This window comes from Chiloscyllium punctatum, chromosome 8 (assembly GCF_047496795.1).
Source record: "Chiloscyllium punctatum isolate Juve2018m chromosome 8, sChiPun1.3, whole genome shotgun sequence".
NCBI classification, from domain to species: Eukaryota; Metazoa; Chordata; class Chondrichthyes; order Orectolobiformes; family Hemiscylliidae; genus Chiloscyllium; species Chiloscyllium punctatum.
Genome location: NC_092746.1, coordinates 88627913 through 88651169, shown reverse-complemented (window position 1 = coordinate 88651169; position 23257 = coordinate 88627913). Strand labels below are relative to the sequence as shown.

Genomic DNA, 23257 nt, shown 5'->3' with positions numbered 1-23257 from the left:
GCCAGTATAATTAACCCCCTTCCAATTCAGATGCAATCTGTCATTCTTGTACACATCAATTCTATCCTAGAAGAGATTCCAATGATCCACCCCAGGGGAAAAGTCCTTAGCCTTGGCATCAGGCAGGGAAAAACACCTTCCAATTTGATGTGCAAGGGTTTAGACAACAGTAGCTATGCCCTTTCTATGTGATGACCTTCAACTATATTCCTCCATCCCCAATGAATGTTATCTTGCACCTCAGTGCATGTGTCAACAGTTTGTTCAATCGCCACTCTCATCCAAGAACCACAAAGCACCTTGACAATTGAGAGCTAACATGCCATCTTGTAGCGCCATACCTGTCTCTATTTCGATCTGCCTGTCAGCTCGATCCCTGACCACGGACTAAAAATCTAAAATGTGCCTATTGTAACAATTGCGACCGCCTCCTGAAACATTTCCAGCTAACTTTAACAATACCTTCTGTATGTTCAGGTTGTAAGTTTGTGGTCAGATGTTTCGTCACTACGGAAGGAAACATCTTTAGTGTATCTCCCGTGAAGCGCTGGTATTATGTCCCACTTTCTTTTGTGTGTGTCTTGGTCTCTTAATCTGTGAGATAGAATTTCCAGTTCTTTTTCTCAGAGGTTCATAAATGGGGTCCAAACTGATGTGTTTATTGATGGAGTTCCGGTTTGAATGCCAGGCCTCTGTTTAGCCTGTCATAGGATGGATGTGTTGTCCCAGTAGAAGTGGTGTCCTTTTTTGTCAGTATGTAAGGGTACTAGTGATAGTGGGTCATGTTTTTGGTGGCCGTGTATCCTGGTGGCTAGTTTTCTGCCTGTCTGTCTGATGTTTGTTACAGTCCTTGCATGGTATTCTGTAAATGATATTCATTTTGCTGGTTATTTGTATTGGAAATGGGACAGAACACCAGCGCTGCACCAGAGGCTCACTGATGATGTTACCTAATATGATGATGAAACATCTGAAAACAAACCTTCCAGCTCAGCGAGCAAACTTACAAGCTGAACCTCAACCCGAGCCTCAAATCTTTTCAAAAATCAAAAACGTTTTATATGTGGGTTGACATACTCTGTATTTGGACTCTGAGAAGAATTAGAATTCAACAATATCCTCTGAAATACCAAAGTACTTACATTGGCAGAAGACAACAGGAAAACATCAGCTGAAGATTTTCTTGATGAATAACTGTCACACACCACCTCTCCCCAAAACACACATTCCACAGACAGGTGAGATCACAACCAATGCATTTCCTTTGCATATACACAAAATGGGATTTTTTTTAAACCAGACAGCTCCTACCTTTTTTATTACATTTGAGATATCGGATTTAAATGTAATAATTGAGATGAGTACTCATTACGATTGCAATTACTACATTTCTCCCCATACTTTAGCTCCCAAACACTCCCGGTCTTAGGCTTGAGACTTCACGTCATTTGCAAAGAATCTGTTATGTTAGTGATTTCAAAATTTTCTAGTTCTTTAAAACTGCTCTTACCCATCTTGCAGCTTCCTCCCATCCTCCTTTGCAGCCTCCTACTGCTTCTTCTCCCTCCACAGTCCCTTCTTCCTGGTTTCTTTCACCTACTCACCTTATGTCCACTTGCTTCCTCCCCAGCTCCAAGAGATGGAATTCCCAGACACAGAAAATGGGAGCAGGTCTACTGCTGCCCATGATATTCTCAGCACTGTGGATGGTCCACAGTGAGTCCACCCACAGCGAGTCCACCCACAACTCCAGCTCTGTAACGCAGTTAGCCAGTAGCTGCAGATGTAGCCATCAGGGACACTGGAAGCGTCACTTATTTCCCACATTGCACAACAGGACCACACCACAGACATAAGGTCCCTTACCATGGCTTCTCTCCAGATTGAGCTACTGGATATACCTGCATATGTGTCAATGTATAAGTTGACACCTTATTTTTGGCCAAAGAAATCTTGCATTTTCCACACATCTTGCATACAAATAGACCCTAGTTCTTCACAGTTACAGATCAACATTTATAAGTCAGCGTGCCTGCCTGTTGCTCTCCACTCTGGCTTTCCAGTCTGCTGGACATATCGTTCTGTTCCGGGTCTTCCAGTCCGGTAGCCATCATGCTCTACTCCAGGTTTTACCGCATGATTTACCACGGTCAGAACAGTCCAGAACCCGGGACGGGGGCTGCATGGAAGGTAAATTTTCCATTTATAGAACCCCTACAGTGTGGAAACAGACCCTTTGGCCTAAGAAGTCCACACCAATCCTGCAAAGAGTATCCCATCCAAACCCATTCCCTACCCTATTACTCTACATTAACCCCTGACTAATGCATCTAGCCTAAACAACCCTGAATGCTATGGGCAATTTAGCACGGCCAATTCACCCAACCTGCACATCTTTAGACTGTGGAGGAGAACATGAGGACTGCAGGTACTGGAGATCAGTGTCCAAGAGGGTGGTGCTGGAAAAACACAGCCGGTCAGGCAGCATCCGAGGAGGAGAATCGACGTTTCGGACCCAAGCCCTTCATCAGGAATCCCCATTTCTGAGGAAGAGCTTATGCCCGAAATGTTGACTCTCCTGCTCCTCAGATGCTACCTGACCAGCTGTGCTTTTCCAGCACTACACACTTCATTTTTGGATTGTGGGAGGAAACTGGAACACCTGGAGCAAACTCATGCAGACATGGGGAAAATGTGCAAACTTCAAACGGTTTAAATGACCAGATGGATATTGACTTGTTTGTTATTGTCTTCCTCTCATTAGTACTTACTAATGCAAATGACAATCAAGACTAGAGTACAAACTGTTTCCTTCATCATACTCAACCACTACAGGTATTGATCTATATAGTATGAAAGTATTATAATTGTTTTTGCACTTTTTATAAGCTGAGGCCATTTTAAATTGTTTAACTTTGCTAATATCCAAGAAACAAACAATACAAAAACTACAAGCGATTTGAGAACAGCATACCACCATATCACTGATTTAATTGCAAGTCTTTCTGCCGATAATATCTGCTTCAACTATCAAAACAATCCCAAGGATTACCTTCCATCCAAGTTAGTTCCAAAAATTCAAATTATACCACTTATAAATAGAACAGGTTTAGATATGCTTCCACGGTAGGGTTTGAAATGTGGACATTTTGGGTACAGGGACCCATATTCAATATGGCCATAATTCTTTCTCCTTATGTTGTTCATTATTTTAGAGAGAGATCTGGCTCTTGTTTGTCCATTTTTTGACTCATACCAAGAATGAATTCCATCTCTTCTAAAACAACACTTCGTGTATTAGTCGAATTCCTAACTTCAGCTTTAAAAAGTCTTCAAAATGCGATCTATACAAGAGTCCATACGATAGTAAACTGAAGTCATAGAGATGTACAACATGGACACAGAACCTTCGGTCCAACTTATACATGCCAACTAGATATCTCCAATTAATCAGGCCCAATTTGCCAGCACTTGGCCCTTATTTCTTTAAACCCTTCCTATTCATATACCCATCCAGATGCCTTTTAAATGTTGGAATTGTACCAGCCTCCTTCACTTCCTCTGGCAGCTCATTCCATACACACACCATCCTCTGTGTGAAAATGTTGCCCCTTAGGTCCTTCTTAAATCTTTCCCATCTCACCTAAAACCTTTGCCCTCTAGTTCTGGCCTCCCCTACCAAGCCCCCCCCCCCAACCCAGGGAAAAAAGCTTGTCTATTCACCCTGTCCATGCCCCTCATGATTTTATTAACCTCTAAAAGGTCACCTCTCAACCTCCAATACTCCAGGGAAACAGCTTTAGACTGTCCAGTCTCTCCCGATAGCTCAAACCCTCCAACCCTGGCCACATCTTTGGACATCTTTTCTGAACCCTTTGAAGTTTCACAACATCCTTCCTATAAGAGAGACACCAGAATTGCACACAATATTCCAAAAGTAGCCTAACCAATGTATAGATACAGCCGCAACATGACCTCCCAACTCCCATACTCAGTGCTCTGACCAATAAAGGAAAGCATACCCAATGCCTTCTTCATTATCCTATTTTCCTGTGACTTCACTTTCAAGGAACAATGAACCTGCATTCCAAGGTCTCTTTGTTCAGCAACACTCCTCAGGACCTTACCATTAAGTGCATAAACCTTGCCCTGATTTACCTTTCCAAAATGCAACACCTCACCTTTATCTAAACTAAACTCCATCTGCCACTTCACAGCCCATTGACCCATCTGATCAAGATCCCATTGTTTTCGGAGGTAACCATGAGAAACCTTGTCAAACGCCTTACTGAAGTCCATATAGATCACGTCCACTGCTCTGCCCTTATCAATCCTCTTTGTGACTTCAAAAAACTCAACTTAGGGACACATGATTTCCCACGCATTAAACCATGTTGACTACCCCTCATCAGTCCTTCCCTATCCAAATACATCTAAATCCTGACCCTCAGGATTCCCTCAAACAATTTGCCCATCACCAATGTCAGGCTCATCAGTCTATAGTTGTAAACTTTTCCTTACCACCTTTCTTAAATAGTGGCACCACATTAGCCAATCTCCAGTCTTCCTGCACCTCACCTGTAAAGAGAATTTAATTAAGCTAGGGACCTTCCTTCATTTCTATTATAATTGAAAGCCCTTACCTTTATTTAAGAAAATATATTAAAATTTAAAAACTGTAAGAAAGTACTCTGTAGGTACAATTACCATATTTAAAAGGCATCTGGATGGGTACATGAATAGGAAATGCTTAGGGGGATATGGGCCAAACACAGACAAATAAGACGAGGTCAGTTTAGCATATATAGTCAGCGTGGATGAGTTGGACTGAAGGGTCTGTTTCCATAATGTATTGCTCTATGACTGAGTAGGCCATTCAGCAATTTGGGCCCGCTCTACCATTCAATACGATAATGGCATACAATCCAACTCACAAACCTCTTCCTGCTTTCTTTGTTCTCTTAAGCACCAAGAACCATATCTATAGCCTTGTTGAAAAGTGTATTTTGGCCTCAACTAAATCATTAACATATATTGTGAGTAGCAAGGGTCCAAGTACTGATCCGTGCAGCACCCCTTGAGTGACTGACTGTCACTTGGAAAATTACCTGTTTAAACACTTGCATTGTTTTCTGTCTGCCAACCAATTTGTTATCTAAGTACAGAACTCCCAAACCCATGTGCTTCAGTTTTATATGCTAATCTCTAATATGGGACCTTATTGAAAACCTTCTGATAGTCTAGGTAAACCATATCCACTGCCTCCCACTTATCAACTTTATTAGTTATAGCCTTGAAAATTCTAGTATTTCCTTTCGTAAAACCATGCTTGCTCTGATTGCTCAGCTCACTGTTGTTCAAGCGCTCTAAAATTAAAGTATTTTATGATGGACTCTAGCATTATCCCCATTGCTGATGTCAGACCAACCAGTTCTCTCGACATCATTTTCTTAATAGCGACATTACATCAGCTAACCTCCAATCCATAGAATCTATTCCACAGCATACAGAATCTTGAAAGACCCCACTAATGTATCCACTAACTCTAGGGTCACTTCTTTTAATACTTTAGGATGTGGGTTATCACGCTCTAGGGATTAGTCAATAGACAATAGGTGCATTCTGCATTCTGCCATTCTGCCCTTCGAGCCTGCACCACCATTCATTATGATCATGGCTGATCATTCTTAATCAGTATCCTGTTCCTGCCTAATCTCCATAACCCTTGATTCCACTATCCTGGAGAGCTCTATCCAACTCTTTCTTAAATGAATCCAGAGACTGGCCTCCACTGCCCTCTGGGGCAGAGCATTCCACACAGTTGGCACTCTGTGGGTGAAGAAGTTTCTTCTCATCTCTGTCCTAAATGGTCTACCCCATATTTTTAAGCTGTGTCCTCTGGTTCGGCACTCACCCATCAGCGGAAACATGTTTCCTGCCTCCAGAGTATCCAATCCTTTAATAATCTTATATGTCTCAATCAGATCCCCTCTCAATCTTCTAAACTCAAGGGTATACAAGCCCAGTCGCTCCAGTCTTTCAGCATAAGGTAATCCCGCCATTCCAGGAATTGACCTAGTGAGCCTACTCTGCATTCCCTCAATCGCCAGAATGTCTTTCCTCAAATTTGGAGACCAGAACTGCACACAATACTCCAGGTGTGGTCTCACCATGGCCCTGTACAGCTGCAGAAGAACCTCTTTGCTTCTATACTCGATCCGTCTTGTTATGAAGGCCAGCATGCTATTAGCCTTCTTCACTACCTGCTGTACCTGCATGCTTACCTTCACTGACTGGTGTATAAGAACACCCAGATCTCTTTGTACTACCCCTTTACCTAAATTGATTCCATTTAGGTAGTAATCTGCCTTCCTGTTCTTGCCACCAAAGTGGATAACCATACATTTATCCATATTAAACTGCATCTGCCATGCATCTGACCACTCACCTAACCTGTCCAGGTCACCCTGTAATCTCCTAACATCCTCCTCATATTTCACCCTGCCACCCAGCTTAGTATCATCAGCAAATTTGCTAATGTTATTACTAATACAATCTTCTATATCATTAATATATATTGTAAAAAGCTGTGGTCCCAGCACTGATCCCTGCGGTACCCCACTGGTCACTGCCTGCCATTCTGAAATGGAGCCATTTATCGCTACTCTTTGTTTCCTGTCAGCCAACCAACTTTCAATCCAAGTTAGTACTTTGCCCCCAATACCATGTGCCCTAATTTTGCTCACTAACCTCCTATGTGGGACTTTATCAAAAGCTTTCTGAAAGTCCAGGTACACTACATCTACTGGATCTCCCTCGTCCATCTTCAGAGTTACATCCTCAAAAAATTCCAGAAGATTAGTCAAGCATGATTTCCCCTTCATAAATCTACGCTGACTCTGACCTATCCTGTTACTACTATTCAGATGTGTCGTAATTTCATCCTTTATAATAGACTCCAGCATCTTTCCCACCACTGAAGTCCGACTAACTGGTCTATAATTTCCTGCTTTCTCTCTCCCACCTTTCTTAAAAAGTGGTACAACATTAGCCACCCTCCAATCTGCAGGAACTGATCCCAAATCTATCGAACTCTGGAAAATAATCACCAACGCATCCACGATTTCTCGAGCCACCTCCTTCAGTACCCTGGGAGTTAGACCGTCAGGCCCCGGAGACTTATCAACCTTCAGACCTAACAGTCTCTCCAACACCAATTCCTGGCAAATATAAATTCCCTTAAGTTCGGGTCCTTCAGCTACTGTTACCTCAGGGAGATTGCTTGTGTCTTCCACAGTGAACACAGATCTGAATTACCAATTCAATTCTTCTGCCATTTCTTTGTTCCCCGTAATATATTCCCCTGTTTCTGTCTTCAAGGGCCCAATTTTAGTCAGCCTTTGATCCCATTCATTTCTCTAAAACTATTTCACTACCAATACATATTTCCTTCAATTCCTCCTTCTCACTAGACCCTGTGTTCAGCAACATTTCTGGTATCTTATTTGGATTCTAATTGTGAAGACAGAATCAATATATGGATTTAATTGATCCCTTATCTCTTCACTCCTCATTATAACTTCCCCTATTTCTGATTGTGAGGGATCAACATTTGTCTTCATTAAGCTTTTTCATTTGACAATTTCCAGACCTCAGTACCCCAGGCAATAGACTTCTCTGGTGACTCACTTACTTTCTTTCATTCTTGATTTGCCCTGCACCTCCAGTCACAGGCTGTTCCCCTCCCAAATTTACTGCTGATAGCCTCATACGTAACAATCAGCAGCAAGAAACATAAGCAGTTCCTGAGAAATTCTGTTACTCTACTTATGGGGCCAGTTTTCTGCTTAGTCAGCCTCTTGACTGAATTTTCTTGAGCTTTTTGGTGATTTCAGGACAACCTCATTCACCGCCTCTGTTCAAAAGAACCACATTACCAAATCTGAAGGCATAAAGATATGTGGGCTTCTCTTATAAATTTGTTCAAGGGATGTAGCTAGGCTAGCATTTACTGCCAATTCCTAATTACCCAGAGAGCAGTTAAGAATATTGCTGTGAGTCTAGAATCACATCTACACCCCACCAGTTAAGGATGGCAGATTTATTTTCTTCAAGGACAGAAGTGGACTGGATGCAATGTTACAATGATCAATGATGGTTACATGGTCATCATTGGGATTACTTTTTTGTAAGCAGGTACAAAGAGACACAAAGAAAATCAAGCAAGTAGAAACCATGCTTCAACCATAAAAGCCTTGATTAGTCTACACCTGGAATGTGCCAGAAAATTTGAACAACAAGCAAGAAAATGTTAACCTTGGAAGGAATGCAACATAGATTTACCACAACTATATCTGGACTTAAACTCAAATTACAAGGAGTGATCATACAAATTAGCATTAATTCAGCTGGAATTTAAAAGGTTAAGGAGTGATTCAAGTTTAGACTTAGTTAGGGGGTAGATAGGCAGCTAGGAGTCAAGCACCCAGGGCACAGTGCAAAGATTAAAGCCCTACTTCTCTCAAATGAAATTAGGAAACAATTCTACATGTAAACTGTGATAGAAGTTTGAATTCTTCCACAAGCAGTTATTGATACGTGACCAAAAACTAAGACTAACATATTTTTGGTAAATCAAAAATATTAAGCAAGAGACATTAAGACAGATAAATACAGTTCAGTCACAAATTAGCTACGATCCCACTGAATGGTTCAACAGACTACAAAAGTTAAATGGCCTACTCCTGTTACTATGTTCACAAGGACTAGAAAGGTAATACCAACAATAGATAGAAATTTCGATGGCAGAGAGCTTGCTGTTATTCATCTTAAACATTGTAATGGAGAACACAATATTGATTTATTAGGTATGGTGCAGTTTTTATTTTACAGTCAATTGCAAAACCTCTTAGCATATCAAGTTCTTCCGAATATGATGCCCACACTTTATGTAGAAAAATAGACATACAATGATCATTAGAAAACTATTTAAAAAAAAAGCCCAGTCCTGTCCTTGCCTAATATTTATATGTACTTAATTTCTGGCACTCTGTTAGAATGATTTAGCAGGAAGAATTCAAAATAACTTTACTCTTCTACAACATTAGAAGGCTAACTTGCTCTATAGTTAACAGAGCAAACTATAACATCTCATTTATAAAAACTGCTCTTTTCACCAATGCCTTATATGATAACAAAATGTTAACTCATTGAATTTGTTGCTCAGTGCAACTTCAAACAAGGTTACCATTATCATAATAAAAAGGGCAAACAATTTAACCAAACATTACCTCATTAACTTGATCACGTTCTGGGGGCGCTTCTCGTTGCAGACACTGTATTGATGCAGAACTGACTGAGCTTGCCGAACTTTTTAGGGAATGGAAAGTGCTGATCAGCTGACTTAGAGGGACCGTCACCTATAAAATTCAAAAATAAATTTAAGTTATATTAGGTATTTTAATTAGACTGAAATTCTCTCAAAATTAGAAGGACAAAGGGAATGTAAAGGTTGAGGTTTACCTATTAAGTGAATAAAAGTTCACATCAAATCACATTTAATAATGATTTCAATAATCTGTTCATATACCCATTCTATATAGTCAATATATAATAACGTAGGTCTAAAACAACAGTATTTGTCAACTGAAAAATTTTTAGATCACAGAAGAAATTTTCACTGGAAAGTACCTGCACAACTACTTTACACATAAGGATACCCAACCTGAATGAACCTGCATTGAACGGAGTAGCAAAATGTAGGGTCTGGGACAATTGAAATGTGGAGCTGGTTTAAGGAACAGATATTGCGTGTCCTGGATAGGGATGTCCCTGTCAGCCAGGGAGGAAGTGATATGGTAAGGGAACCATGGATGACTACAGAAATTACGTCTCTTGTTAAGTGGAAGAAGGAGGCTTATGTGATGATGAGACAAGATGGCTCAGATGAGGCAATGAAGAGTTACAAATTAGCTCAGAAGGATTTAAAGAGAGAGTTAAGAGCAAAGAGAGGACATGAGCAGTCTTTAGCAGTTAGAATAAAGGAGAACCCTAAAGCTTTCTATAGGTATGTGAGGAATAAAAAGAGGACTAGGATAGGAAGAGGGCCAGTCAATGACAGAAGTGGGAAGCTGTGTGTGGACCCTGTGGAGATCAGGGATGTGGTAAATGAATATTTCTCATCGGTTTTCACTCAGGAAAAGGAGAATATTGTAGAAGAGAAGAATGAGATACAAGGTATTAGACTAGAAAGGATCAAGGTTATTAAGGAAGAGGTGTTATCAGTTCGAGAAGGAGTGAAAGTAGACAAATCCCCTGGGCTGGATGGGATTTATCCAAGGATTTTCAGGGAAGCAAGGAGGTAGTGTTAGAACCTTTTGGCTTTGATCTTGGAGTCGTCATTGTCTACAGGTTTAGTACCACAGGACTGGAGGACAGCAAACGTTGTGCCCAGGTAATTATAGACCAGTGAGTCTTACCTCTGTTGTAGGAAAGGTTTTGGAAAGGATTATAAGAGATAAGATTTATAATTATCTAGCAAACAACAACAATAATTATCTAGCTAGTCAACATGGTTACATCAAGGGCAGGTCATGTCTCACAAACCCCACTGAGATTCTTGAGAAGGTGACCAAGCCTGTGGATGAGGGTAGGGCAGTTGACGTATTGTACATGAACGGGAAAGTGAGGACTGCAGATGCTGGAGATCAGAGCTGAAAATGTGTTGCTGGAAAAGCGCAGCAGGTCAGGCAGCATCCAAAGAGCAGGAGAATCGACGTTTCAGGCACGAGCCCTTCTTCAGGAATAGGGCTCATGCCCGAAACATCGATTCTCCTGCTTCTTGGATGCTGCCTGACCTGCTGCGCTTTTCCAGCAACACATTTTCAGTATTGTACATGGACTTCAGTAAAGCCTTTGATAAGATTCCACATGGTAGGCTGCTGGAGAAAATGCAGAGGCATGGGATTAAGGGTGATTTAGCAGTTTAAAACTGGCTTTCTGTAAGAAGGCAGCAAGTGGTGATTAATGGAAAATATTCAGCCTAGTGCAGCTGCACTTGGGATATCGTGTACAGTTCTGGTCGCCCCATTACAGGAAGGATGTGGAAGCACTGGAAAAGGTGCAGAGAAGATTTACTAGGATGTTGCCTGGTCTGGAGAGAAGGTCTTATGAGGAAAGGCTGAGACACTTGGGTCTGTTCTCATTGGACAGAAAAAGGCCAAAAGGGGATTTAATAGAGACATCCAAGATGATCAGAGGATTAGATAGGTTGGAAAGTGAGAGGCTTTTTCCTAGGATGATGATGTCAGGTTGTATGAGGGGGCATAGCTACAAATTGAGGGGTGATAGATTTAAGAGAGATGGCAGAGGCAGGTTCTTTACTCAGAGAGTGGTAAGGGCGTGGAATGTTCTGCCTGTCAATGTAGTCAACTCAGCCACGAGAGAGATTTAAACAATCTCTGGATAAGCACATGGATGATGGTGGGATATGTATTGGATGGGCTTAGATTAGTTCAGAGGTCGGCGCAACATTGAGGGCCGAAGGGCCTGTTCTGCGCTGTAATGTTCTGCGTTCTGTGTCTTCCAACATCTTGAAGCCAGAGTCAGTCCATCATCAAATTGCTATTTTTCCTAACCCTGAGTATCTACATCATGAACATTTACTTTCAAGACATTCCAAAGCATTTTACAAACAATCAAGTACTTTCGGTATGCTAACCGTTCTAATGCAAGAATTGTAAAGGAGGAAATCAAACTGGAGGAATTCATGATACCTGCTGTCTATGAAATGAGTACTTGAATTTCTAATGATCAAATAGTGGCAAACATGCTTTGGGGATAGGGTTGCAAAGGTCAAGACATTTTGGAAGTAAACAGGAACATATCAAAGGTTTTTTCATGAAATACAACAAAGTGGATAACTGTCCTTTTAACCTTCAATGCTATTGCCTAAGCAAAACCATTTCACAATGTATCATGTGTTCATGTGAGGATGTGCAAACATTGACACTGTCCCCTTTGGATCAAAGCAATGGCATGAAATAAAAGATCATTTTATCTGCCACAAAACTAATGTAAAGTAAAAGTAGGACTTTGGGCAGTGTTGCAGACCAGAGAGATCCCAGGGTTCCGGTCTATAATTCTTAGAAGTTTGCATCACACGTAGTTAAGAAGGCATTCAGCATGCTTGCCTTCATTGCTCAGACCTTTGAGTGCAGGAGTTCAGGCGTAATGTTGAGATTGTACAAGAGGTTGGTGAGGCCTCTTCTGGAGTGCAATGTTCAGTTTTTGTCTTCCTGTTATAGGAAGGATATTATTAAGCAGGAGAGGATTCAGAAAATATTTACAAGAATCTTGCTGGGAATGGAAGGTTTGAGTTGAGTTATGAGGAGGGCTGGAGAGGCTGGGACTTTTTTCAATGAAGTGTCAGAGGTTGAGAGGTGATCTAACAGAGATTACAAAATAATGAGGGGTGTAGATAAAGTGAATGGCAAGTGTCTTTTCCCTAGGGTGTGGGTTATCAATACTAGAGGGCATATTTTTAAGGGAAGAGAAGGAAGATTTAAAAAAAAGGGCTTTTTTTTATATACAGAGTGGTGCATATAGCATGAATTTCTAGAGGAAGTGGTGGATAGTGGGACAATTACAATGTTTAAAAGAAGTTTTGATAAGTACATGATTAAGAAATATTTGGAGGAATATGGGCTAAGCGCAGGCAGATGGGACTAGTTATTATGGACTGGTTTGTCCAAAGGGTCCGTTTCTGTGCTGTATGAGTATGACTCTAAGGAACTGGTAAGCACACTGAAGTTATCCTAAAATACAAAATCGAAACAAATACCACATTAATCAAGAGTAAGCAAAATTACTCTTGCAGTAAGTTTATTAAGAGCATTGGCATTTGTAGATAAGCATTTTTTGACCGGTTGCCAAGGCCTGAAATGCTGTTACACTAAAATGAGCTGCAGATGAATCTACACAAAAAATACCTGGTTTGCGTGAAATGTACTGCATACATTCACTCCATTGGGATACAGTACAAATGCTAACAGAGACAAACAATAGACTGTCAAGATAGGTTGAAGATGGCCCAAACTGTGCAATTAAATACTATGACAGTATAAGTCGTCCATGTTGTCATTTACCAGAGTTAAACAGAGGTAAACAAATCTGTGGTCAATACAGCTAGGCAAATGCAACCATCAACTTGCAAGGTTATTGGAGTCAAATGGTAGTAGTACTGGCCCTGGTCAGAGGTGTAATCAATCTGGATTAGTTCTAAAACAATATTCTGGACAAATCTGTACCAGCGTGACATGGGTATCGGGTTACTAAATGAGAAAGTGAGCCGTTTGCGTCACCATTTTTAACCATCACATTTGCGTGTTAAAACTAACGTTTTACTTTAAAGTCTCAATCTATGCAAACACTTAACAACTTCTGTTCTTTTAGAGTGGCAGGTGCACAGCAAGGAAACAGACCCTTTGATCCAATTTGTCTGTACCAACCAGATATCCTAAGTTAATCTAGTTCCATTTGCATGCATTCAGCCTTTCTCCCTCTGAATCCTTCCTATTTCATGTACCCATCCAGATGCCTTTTAAATGCCGTAACTGTACCAGCCTCTATCAGTCAGAAATAATTTCTTTAACTAATATCCCTTGCTCCTTCTCTGTTTTATACTCAGGATACTGTTACAAATGTCTTAAGCAATTGGTTTAATCTTGAATTCAGTGTAAGTGCCTTTGGACTTCTTTGCATGCTTTTGAGAAGTCTAGTCATGCATGATCAGCTTCTACCATCCATTTGGCAGCTAATTTCACCAGAATTCAAAGAGACTGCTCAGACTGGACCTACATTTCTGAAGCTGTTAACAATCTTTTAAGCACTTCTCAACTTTGTTCCTAAAGATTCATTTTATTATTTGCCAGTTGTTGACCTAATACTTACCACATTCCTGTACAGTCATAGAGACAGACCCTTCGGTCCAACTTAATCATGTCGACCACATGTCCTAAATTAATCTAATGCCATTTGACAGCATTTGGCCCATTTCCCTTTAAACCCTTCCAATTCATATTCCCATCCGAATGCCTTTTAAATCTTAAAATTGTACCAGCCTCCACCACTTCCTCTGGCAGCTCATTCCATACACACACCACCCTTTGCAAGAAAAGGTTGCCCCTTATAAATCTCTCCTCTCCCATCTTAAACCAATGCTCTCTAGTTTTGCACTCCCTTACCCTGGGAAAAAGACCTTCATTATTCACCCTATCCATGCCTCTCACAATGTTACAAACCTCTGTAAGGTTACATAGAACAGTACAGGCCTTTCAGCCCTCGATGTTGTGCCAACCTTTTATCCTACTCTAAGATTAAACGAACCTACATTCTGTTCATTTTACTATCATCCACGTGCCCATCCAAGAGTTGCTTAAATGTCCCTAATGTATCTGACTCTACCACCAGTGCTGGCAGTGCATTCCATATGTAAAGAACCTACCTCTGACATCTCCCCGAAACCTTCCTCCAATCACTTTAAAATTATGCCCGCTCGTAACAGCCATTCTTACTCTGGGGAGTGTGTCTCTGGTTATGCACGCCTATCATCTTGTACAACGCTATCAAGTCACCTCATTCTTCTTCAATCCTAGCTCCCTCAGCCTTTCATAAGACGTGCCCTCCAGTCCAGGCAGCATCATGGTAAATCTCCTCTGCGCCCTCTCCAAAGCTTCCACATCCTTGCTATAATGAGGTGACCAGAACTGAACATGATATTCCAAGTGTGGTTTAACCAGGGCTTTATACAACTACAGTATAACCTCATGACTTAAACTTAAACCCCCTGCTAATGAAAGGCAACACACCATATGCCTTCTTAACAACCCTATCAACTTGAGTGGCAACTTTGAGGGAATCTATGGATGTGGACCCCAAGATCCCTCTTTACCTCCGCACTGCCAAGAATCCTGCTTTTAACCCTGTAATTTGCATTTAAATTCAACCTTCTAAAATTAATCACTTCACACTTTTCCAGGCTGAACTCCATATGTCACTTCTCAGCTCAGCTCTGCATCCTATCAATGTCCCATCGCAACCTACAATAGCCCTTCACATGATCCACAACTCCACCAACCTTTGTGTGAATGGTAAACTTACTAACCCATCCTTCCAGTTCCTCATCCAAGTCACTTAAAAAAAAAGTCACTAAGAGCAGAGGTCCCAGAACATCACAGGTCACAGAGCTCCAGGCTGAATCCTTCTCAGCTTCTGATGGCCCACAGAATACAGCCGGACTACTCAGCCTTTCCCAACAGCTCAAACTCGCCAAGCCCAGCAACATCTTTGAAAGGGTGCAGAACAGATTTACAAGTTGCACCACATTTTTTCTCGAAAGCAGGGAGACCAGAATTGAATGCAGTACTCCAAAAGTGTCCTAACCAATATCCTATAGAGCCACAACATGACATCCCAACTCCTTTACTCAATGCACTGACCAATAAAGGAAAACAGGCCAAAGGTCTTCTTAACTATCCTGTCTATCTGTGACTCCACTTTCAAGGAACTATAAACCTGCACTTCAAGGTCTCTTGGTTCAGCAACACTTTCCAGGACCTAACCATTAAGTGTATCACTCCTGCCCTCATTTGCCTTACCAAAATACAACACCTTATATTTATCCAAATTAAATTCCACCTGCCACTCCTTGGCCTATCTGATCACTATCCTGTTTTACAAGGTAACCTCCTTCACTGTCTACTACGCTACAAATTTTGAAGCCATCAGCAAACTTACTAATTATACCTGCTTTTATCACATCCAAATCAATCATATAAATGACATAAAAAGCAGTAAATCCAGCACCAATTCTTATAGCACCTCTTTTGTCACAAAACTGCAGACCAAAAAGCAACTGCCGTCCACCACCACCCTCTGCCTCCTACCTTCAAGCTAATTTTGTACGCAAATGGCTACCTCTCCTTGGATCTCACGTGATCTAAACATACGGACCAGACTACCATACAGAACTTTGTTGAACTCCTTGAAGTCCCATTCAGACAACATTCCCCACTCAACCTTCATCAATCTTCTTTGCCACTTCTGCAAAAAACTCAATCAAGTTAGTGAGATACGATTTTGCACACACACAGCCATGTTGACTATCCCTAACTAATCCTTGCCTTTCCAGATACATGCAATTCCTGTCCCTTAGAATCCAAAATGTACTCATTACTGACATCAGGCTTCCTGGTCTATAGTTCCCTGGCTTTTCCTTATCACCTCTCTTAAAAAAACGGCACCACATTATTCAACCACTAGTCTTCCAACACCCTACCCAGTGACTTTTGATGATACAAATATCGCCGCTAGTGGCCCAGCAATCACTTCCCTAGCTTCCCACAAAGTTCTGTGATATACCTAACCAGGTACCAGTGATTTAACCACCTTTATGTATTTTAAGATGTCCAGCACCACTTCCTCTGTGTGACATGGACACTTTAAGATATCACAATTTTCTTCAAAAAGCATAAGAATTTCTGTAAAACTTAGTAGAAAGAAGGGTAAAACGATCACTACACCAGAATATGTTGTGTTTCTATAGAATGTCATGTATTAAAAGTAACTCTTACCCTATTGTCCAAAATAAAACATGGCCACAATAACATAGCTCTGCAAACACCCATTAACTGAGGGTTCCAACATGTTCAGATGATAAATTGCTTATAATTATTAAAATCGACTGATATGTTTTGTACCATGATGATTTTGAAACATATTTGAGAAAAGTCATTTGAGTGGAACATTCAAAATAAGTTGACTGCTAGTTAGTTGGCAAGTTAACTGCATAACTACTTCATTTTCAAGGTAACATTGTAGACACATTCAGATTTAGAGTAAAAGTAGATGATATACTCATTACACTGAATCTTTTAAATGCCAATTTATAGCCATTGTTTCTGAAGATCTTGCAAGCAGACTTTTTTGAACAATTATCTAACATTTTATCAAATCATAACTTAGTCCCAAATTGGCAACATCCTACTGTGCTATGGAGCATTCAAGTCTGCAATTTCCTATCAATTTTTTGGTCTCAGTTGTCTCATCAGGAGAGGTCATACAGTTAAAACTTGCAGCAAAAAAATACACAATAATAAAGTACCTTTATTTCGTGCTTTCTAGAACAGGGGTAGCGGCACAGGTCAGGTTGCCTGAACAATGTATTGTGTAATGACCAAGAGATGAAGGAGAGAATCTAAATACAATGACTCTCAAAAAAAATTGTTGACACAAGTGCACAAATTCCTATCCCTGCCATTTATAATAGAAACTGCTTGTATAAACTTGTCATACTGCAGTTTGAGTGATAAGTGCAAATTTATAATTGTGGTGACAAATTAACAGATTTTATTCCGTATAGATCCCAATCCCATAAATAAAATTAGAAAGAACATACAACTTTAAAAAGGGATTTGAATTTGGTTGTGGAACTTGAACTCGGGCCTTCAGGCACAAAGGTAGTACTGTGCAACAAGGGTGCTACCAAGTTTGTAAGGATAGATTCTTTCTAGTCAGCCTGCTCAGAGTTGTGATTACCGACGTCCAGAGCAGTTGTATCATAACTGGGGATTTCCTGTTCCAGAAGTCAGAACACTGCCCCTGTGCCATGAAAGCCCAGATTCGTTGGGGTAAGTATTTTGAATCACCTTGCTTGGATATGTTGAGACATTTCCAATAAAGGTGAGGAACTTGGACAATATTCTAGCCCCAACCATCTTCTGCTGCTTCACCAATTACCCTCCTCCATCATAAAACTCAGAGGCGGTGATGTTTGTGACAATTGCCTGATACAGCAGCATTATTTATTCCTCCTCAGATACCAAAAGCTTGATAAGTGCCAAATTAATTTGCATCACGAGTGCCCGTCACCATCTCCCCTTGTCATTCAGTGGGCAGTACATTACTGAATTCAATATCAATGTTCTGGAGGTTATCTTTAATCAAATAATAAACTAGACCAGCCATAAAAATATTGTGGCTATGAAAGGAGTGGCATGGTGGCTCACTGGTTAGCACTTCTGCCTCACAGTGCCAGGGATCCAGGTTTGATTCTGTGGGGAGTTTGCACATTCTCCCCATGTCTGCCTGGAATTTTTGTGGGCGTTCTGGTTTCCTCCCCGAGTTTAATGATATACCTTATGCTAAATGTCCATTGTGTTCAGGAATGTGCAGGGCTACAGGGGTAGGGAGTGGGTCTGGATGGGATGTTCTTTGGAAGCACAGTAAGGGCTCGATCAGCCACAAGGCCTGCTTCCACACTCTAGGGATTCTATGACAGAATGTCAGACACTGGAAATTCTACAAGTAACTCAACTCCTAATTCTTTAAAGCCTGTCCAGCATCAACAACAGACAAGCCAGGATTGTGATGGACTATTCTCCACCTAGCACGGTGAGTGCAGCTCCAACAACACTTGAAACCACGCACTACAAAGCACCTCGCCAGCAACAGCACCTCGCTTAGCTAAAAATAAGGTATTAACCTGGCAAAGTTAAAATACCTGGTCTATGTGAGTGCCAAACAGCATAAACTAGCGACAGACAAGGCTAAGTGATTCCACAACCAACAGATCAGAATTATGCTCCGCAGTCCTGTACATCCAGTCATGAATGGTGGTGAATAATGAAACAATTCACAACACCAGGTCGTTCCTCAAAGAGGGGGGAGCCCAGCACATCAGTACAAAAGAGAAGGCTGAAGCATTTGCAGCAGTCTTCAGCCAGAAGTGCTGAGTGGATGATCCATTTCGGCCTACTCCACAGACGTTCAGCATCACAGAAGCCAAATGGATACAAGATAATGGAAAATGAGACTCACTTGGGTTTAGAGTATAGAATCTTAGAATCAAAGTCCAGAAGAGGCCTTTCAGCCAATGAATTCAGCACTACCAAAACTATATTACTACCTAACTAGTCCCACAGCCTTGAATGTTATGACACTTCACCTGCCCATCCAAATACGTTTTAAAGTTTGTCAGATTTCCCAACTACACTATCCTCCCAGATAGTGCATTCCAGACCACCACCCCCTCCACCATCCTCTGGGTAAAAAGGTTATTCATCAAATCCTCTTTCACTTTAAGTTTATGATGCCTTTGACTGACAGAAACAGTTGCTTTCTATTCACCTTGACCATGGCCCTCAATCTTATACATTTCTATCAGGTTTCCCCCTCAATCTTCACTGCTCCGAAGAAAACACAAGCCTCTCCTCATAGCTCAAATTCTCCATCCTGGTGAATCCCCTTTGCACCTCCTCCAGTGAAATCACATCTTTCCTACAGTGTATTGACCAGAACTGCACATAGAACTTCAGCTTTGGGCCAATCTGTACAGCTCCAACATGAATTCCCTACACCCTCAATCTATGCCATGATTGATAAAAGCAAGTGGCCTGCATTAACTACCCTATTAACCTGTTCTATTACCTTTAGGGATCTGTGGACAAGCATCAAAAGATCATTCTGAGCATCCTCATGTCCTGCCATACATTCAGTATTCCCTTGCCTTCTTCCAAAGCGCATCACCTAATATGTATCACAATTAAATTCCATCTACCAATGATCTGCCCATCTTATCAATGTTTATATCCTCCAGTAAGTCAACACCTAATCTTTATGTCATCCACAAACGTACTTATCTCCCCTGCATTCTCATCTACATCAGTTATGAACGTAACAAACAATAGGGACCCAGCACTGATCCCTGAAGTATACCGTTGCACATTGGGCTCCAACGACAAAAACAACCTTCTACCACCATCCTCTGTCTTCTGTTACAAAGCCAATTTTGGATCCAACTTACCAAAGATACCATGAATCCCATGAGCTTTAACTTTCTTTACCAGTTTCCCTCAAAGGCCTTATGGAAATCTATATAAACTCCATCAACTGCTTTATACTCATCCAAGCAGTTGGTCACCTCCTCAAAACATTCCACCAGATTTCCGTATGACAAAGTTATGCTTTTCCCCTTCATTATTTTCTCCAATAGCTTCTCTATTCACTGGTCTATCTCTACTATCCTTCTTATAAAGTGGAAGCACATTTGCTATCCTCTGGCACCAGAGATAACTTTAACAATTTGGGTCAGGGCACCTGTAATTTGTTATCTCATTTTCACAGCCATCAAAACCTCCAATATCTCCTCTGTTCTTACATGAAACTGCTCCAGAGCTTCATAATCCACCTTCTTCAATTCTGTAATTGCACCACTCTTCTCCAAAGTAAAGAGAGATATGAAGTACTATCTACTAATGTCCTCCAGTTTCACACACAAATTGCCCCCTGCGGGTTATTCTTTTCTCCTTGGTAAACTTGTAGAATATCTTGGGATTCTCCCAATCTTGCCGATCAGCATTTTCACCTGTCACCTCTTGGCTTGCTTTCTTGACCACCCCCTTGGTCTCTCTTTACACCTGTCTTTTTCTTTTTATCCAGTCCTGAATATTCCCAGACACCTATGGTTCATTGTTCTTGAGTTTCTACATTTTACCCTAAAGAAAACGTATTTTTTCTTGGTGCAGACTTGTGAGCCGAAGAGCCTCTTCTATGTTGCAGGAGTCTATGACTCAGCTAAATGGACCCAGAATTGGCTGAGTTACAGAAAGCAGGGGATGATGACTAAACAATGTTTGTGTGACTGGAAGCCTGTATCCATTGGAGCTTTGCAGGATCACTGTTAGGCCCTTACTGTCTGTGGTATTAAAAAAATTCAGACTTGAATGTAATTGATAACTAGGTGGATGCATGACTCAAAAATCGGTGGGATGGTAAGTAGCTAAGAGAATAACATGATTAGATTACAGGAGTATATAGACAGGCTGATCTGATCCATGGCAAATGATATTCAATCTGGATAAGCAGTACGAACAAGGAAATACATAACAAACAGTTGGACCCTTTGCATGTCCACTGGTCCCTTAAAGTAGCAGGACAGGGAAGGCGGCAGATGGGCTAATTGGCTCTTTCGATTGAGGCATGACTTCCAAAGGAAGCAGATTATGCTGGAGCTGCAAAAATCAATTGGTGAAGTCACAGCTGGATTTTTGGAATTCACATTATAGAAGAGTCGCAATTGCACTGGAGAAGTTGCAGAGGTGCTTTACCATGATGTTGCCTGGGCTGGAGAGTTTAAGTAAAGTTGGACAGACTAGGGTTACTGCATATACTCGAGTAATATTTGATCTCGTGTAAAAGTCGACCCCCTATTTTTGGCCAAATAACCTGAAATTTCCATGCTTCTTGCGTAAAAGTCGACCCTAGTTCTTCACAGATAACAGATCAACGTTTATGACTTAGTGTGCCAGCCATCACATCCCTCTCCAACTTTCCAGTCTGCCATTTGTTCCATTCCACTCCTGGTCGTCTAGTCCACTGGCTGTTGTGCTCCGCTCCAGGTTTTCAGAATTATCATAACTCTTTTCTTTATTCATTTAGAGATCATTTGGGCTTCTGCTAATGATACGGTATGAATTTTGATGGGCTTGTATTTCAGTCCCTCAAAACTAGTATCCATGTAATTGTCGAACCCATAATTTTAACTTTAAAAAGGCATCAAAAAATTCAACAGTTACTCAAGTATATACAGTATTTTCTGTGGAACCCAGGAGACTGAGAGGGAGGTACATGAGTTGTATAAAATGAGGGTCATAGACAAGGTAGACAGGAAGGCACATTTCCCCTTGACAGACAGATCAATGACCAGAGGCATAGATTTATGGCAAGTATATTCAGAAGGAATGTGCGGAAAATGTTTTTTCACCCAGAGGATGATGAGATGATGCACCTGTAAGAGTGGCGGAGGCAGAAACTCTCAATATTTAAGTAAAGGTATTTAGATGTGCACTTGTAATGCCTCAACACATCAGGCTATGAGTCAAGTACCAGAAAATGGGATGAGAGTAGTTAAATACTTGTTCTTGGCTAGCATAGACTTGATTGGCCGAAGGGCCTTTCTCGGTGCTGTAAGTGTCAATGACAAACTGAAGCAGGTGCCAAAACTTTCAGATGGGGAATAAATTTCATCCAAAGACAGTCTGGGGCCAAAGTGATCAAATGGGTATGGAGAAAAAGCAGGAACATAGTACTGAGCTGGATGACAGCCATGTTTATATTGCACAGCAGAGCAGACTCAAAGCACCAAATGGCCAACCACTGCTACTTTTTTCTATGTTTCTGTTTACGAATTTATAATTCGACAAAAATGGCAGGAGGCTGAGGAGGGAGATATTGGGTGGAATGATCAAATAGTTTAATTTTAAGGGCCTAGAAGGACAAAAATAAAATGGAGAGCTGGACAGTTTTCGGAATCTTTACAAGTTTATACATCACATCCAACTTTACAATTTCAAGACATCCACGGTTAATTCCTTGCGTATTTTCCAATAATCTTCAAGTTTTTCAAGCACAGGCCCATATCACACAACTTGACTTTGTACTAGGAATCAGTATTGTATAACAATAATCATGACAAGGGCTATCTTCTAGACTAGTTTTGGTCACTTAGGACTTTGGGAGAGGAACGTTCTTCAGATTTTACTTCTCATTGACCTTGAATTTTTATAGTGTTTCTGTGTGTTTATGATTATTTTGAGAGAGGAAAAGATAAGTGCATACATTTTGATGCACATGATGCCGCAGTTGCGTGGGACTGTCCAGATGAATAGACAAAAGATCAGGTAAAAACAATGACTGCAGATGCTGGAAACCAGATTCTGGATTAGTGGTGCTGGAAAAGCACAGCAGTTCAGGCAGCATCCGAGGAGCAGTAAAATCGACGTTTCGGGCAAAAGCCCTTCATCAGAAATAAACTCTGCTTTATTCCTGATGAAGGGCTTTTGCCCGAAACGTCGATTTTACTGTCATTCTAGCGAACCAGTACTTTACAAAACAGAATTCTTAAATATGCATCAACACTATTTTGCATTTGAAATTAAAATTAAATTTGGTATGAAATCTAGATCAAAACTAACTAAATAAGGCAAAGGAAGTCTGAAATAAAAGCAAAGTTTCGGTGGGTCATTGCCTCTTTCTCTCTGGAATCCTTGTTTTCATCGAAAAAAAACTTGGCGTTTCCCAGTGAACTCATCTGGAAACGAAACAAGTAACAAAGGACTGGCGATGCTGGAAATATAAAACAAACTGTGGGAGAAGCTACTCATCACGTCTAAAGGAGGGTGACGAGAGCCGAAGCATCGAC

The 23257-nt window shown here is 40.9% G+C and overlaps 1 protein-coding gene across 1 annotated transcript in view; it reads right to left on the bottom strand.

The window, feature by feature from the left end:
• The window catches only part of LOC140480728 (ATP-dependent zinc metalloprotease YME1L1-like), a 68281-nt gene that overhangs the window by 44493 nt on the left and 531 nt on the right, over window positions 1-23257 (bottom strand). Inside the window, exon 2 of the mRNA XM_072576013.1 lies at window positions 9291-9419. Within this exon, the coding sequence (XP_072432114.1) occupies window positions 9291-9419 (129 nt within the window). The remainder of the gene's footprint in view (window positions 1-9290; window positions 9420-23257) is intronic.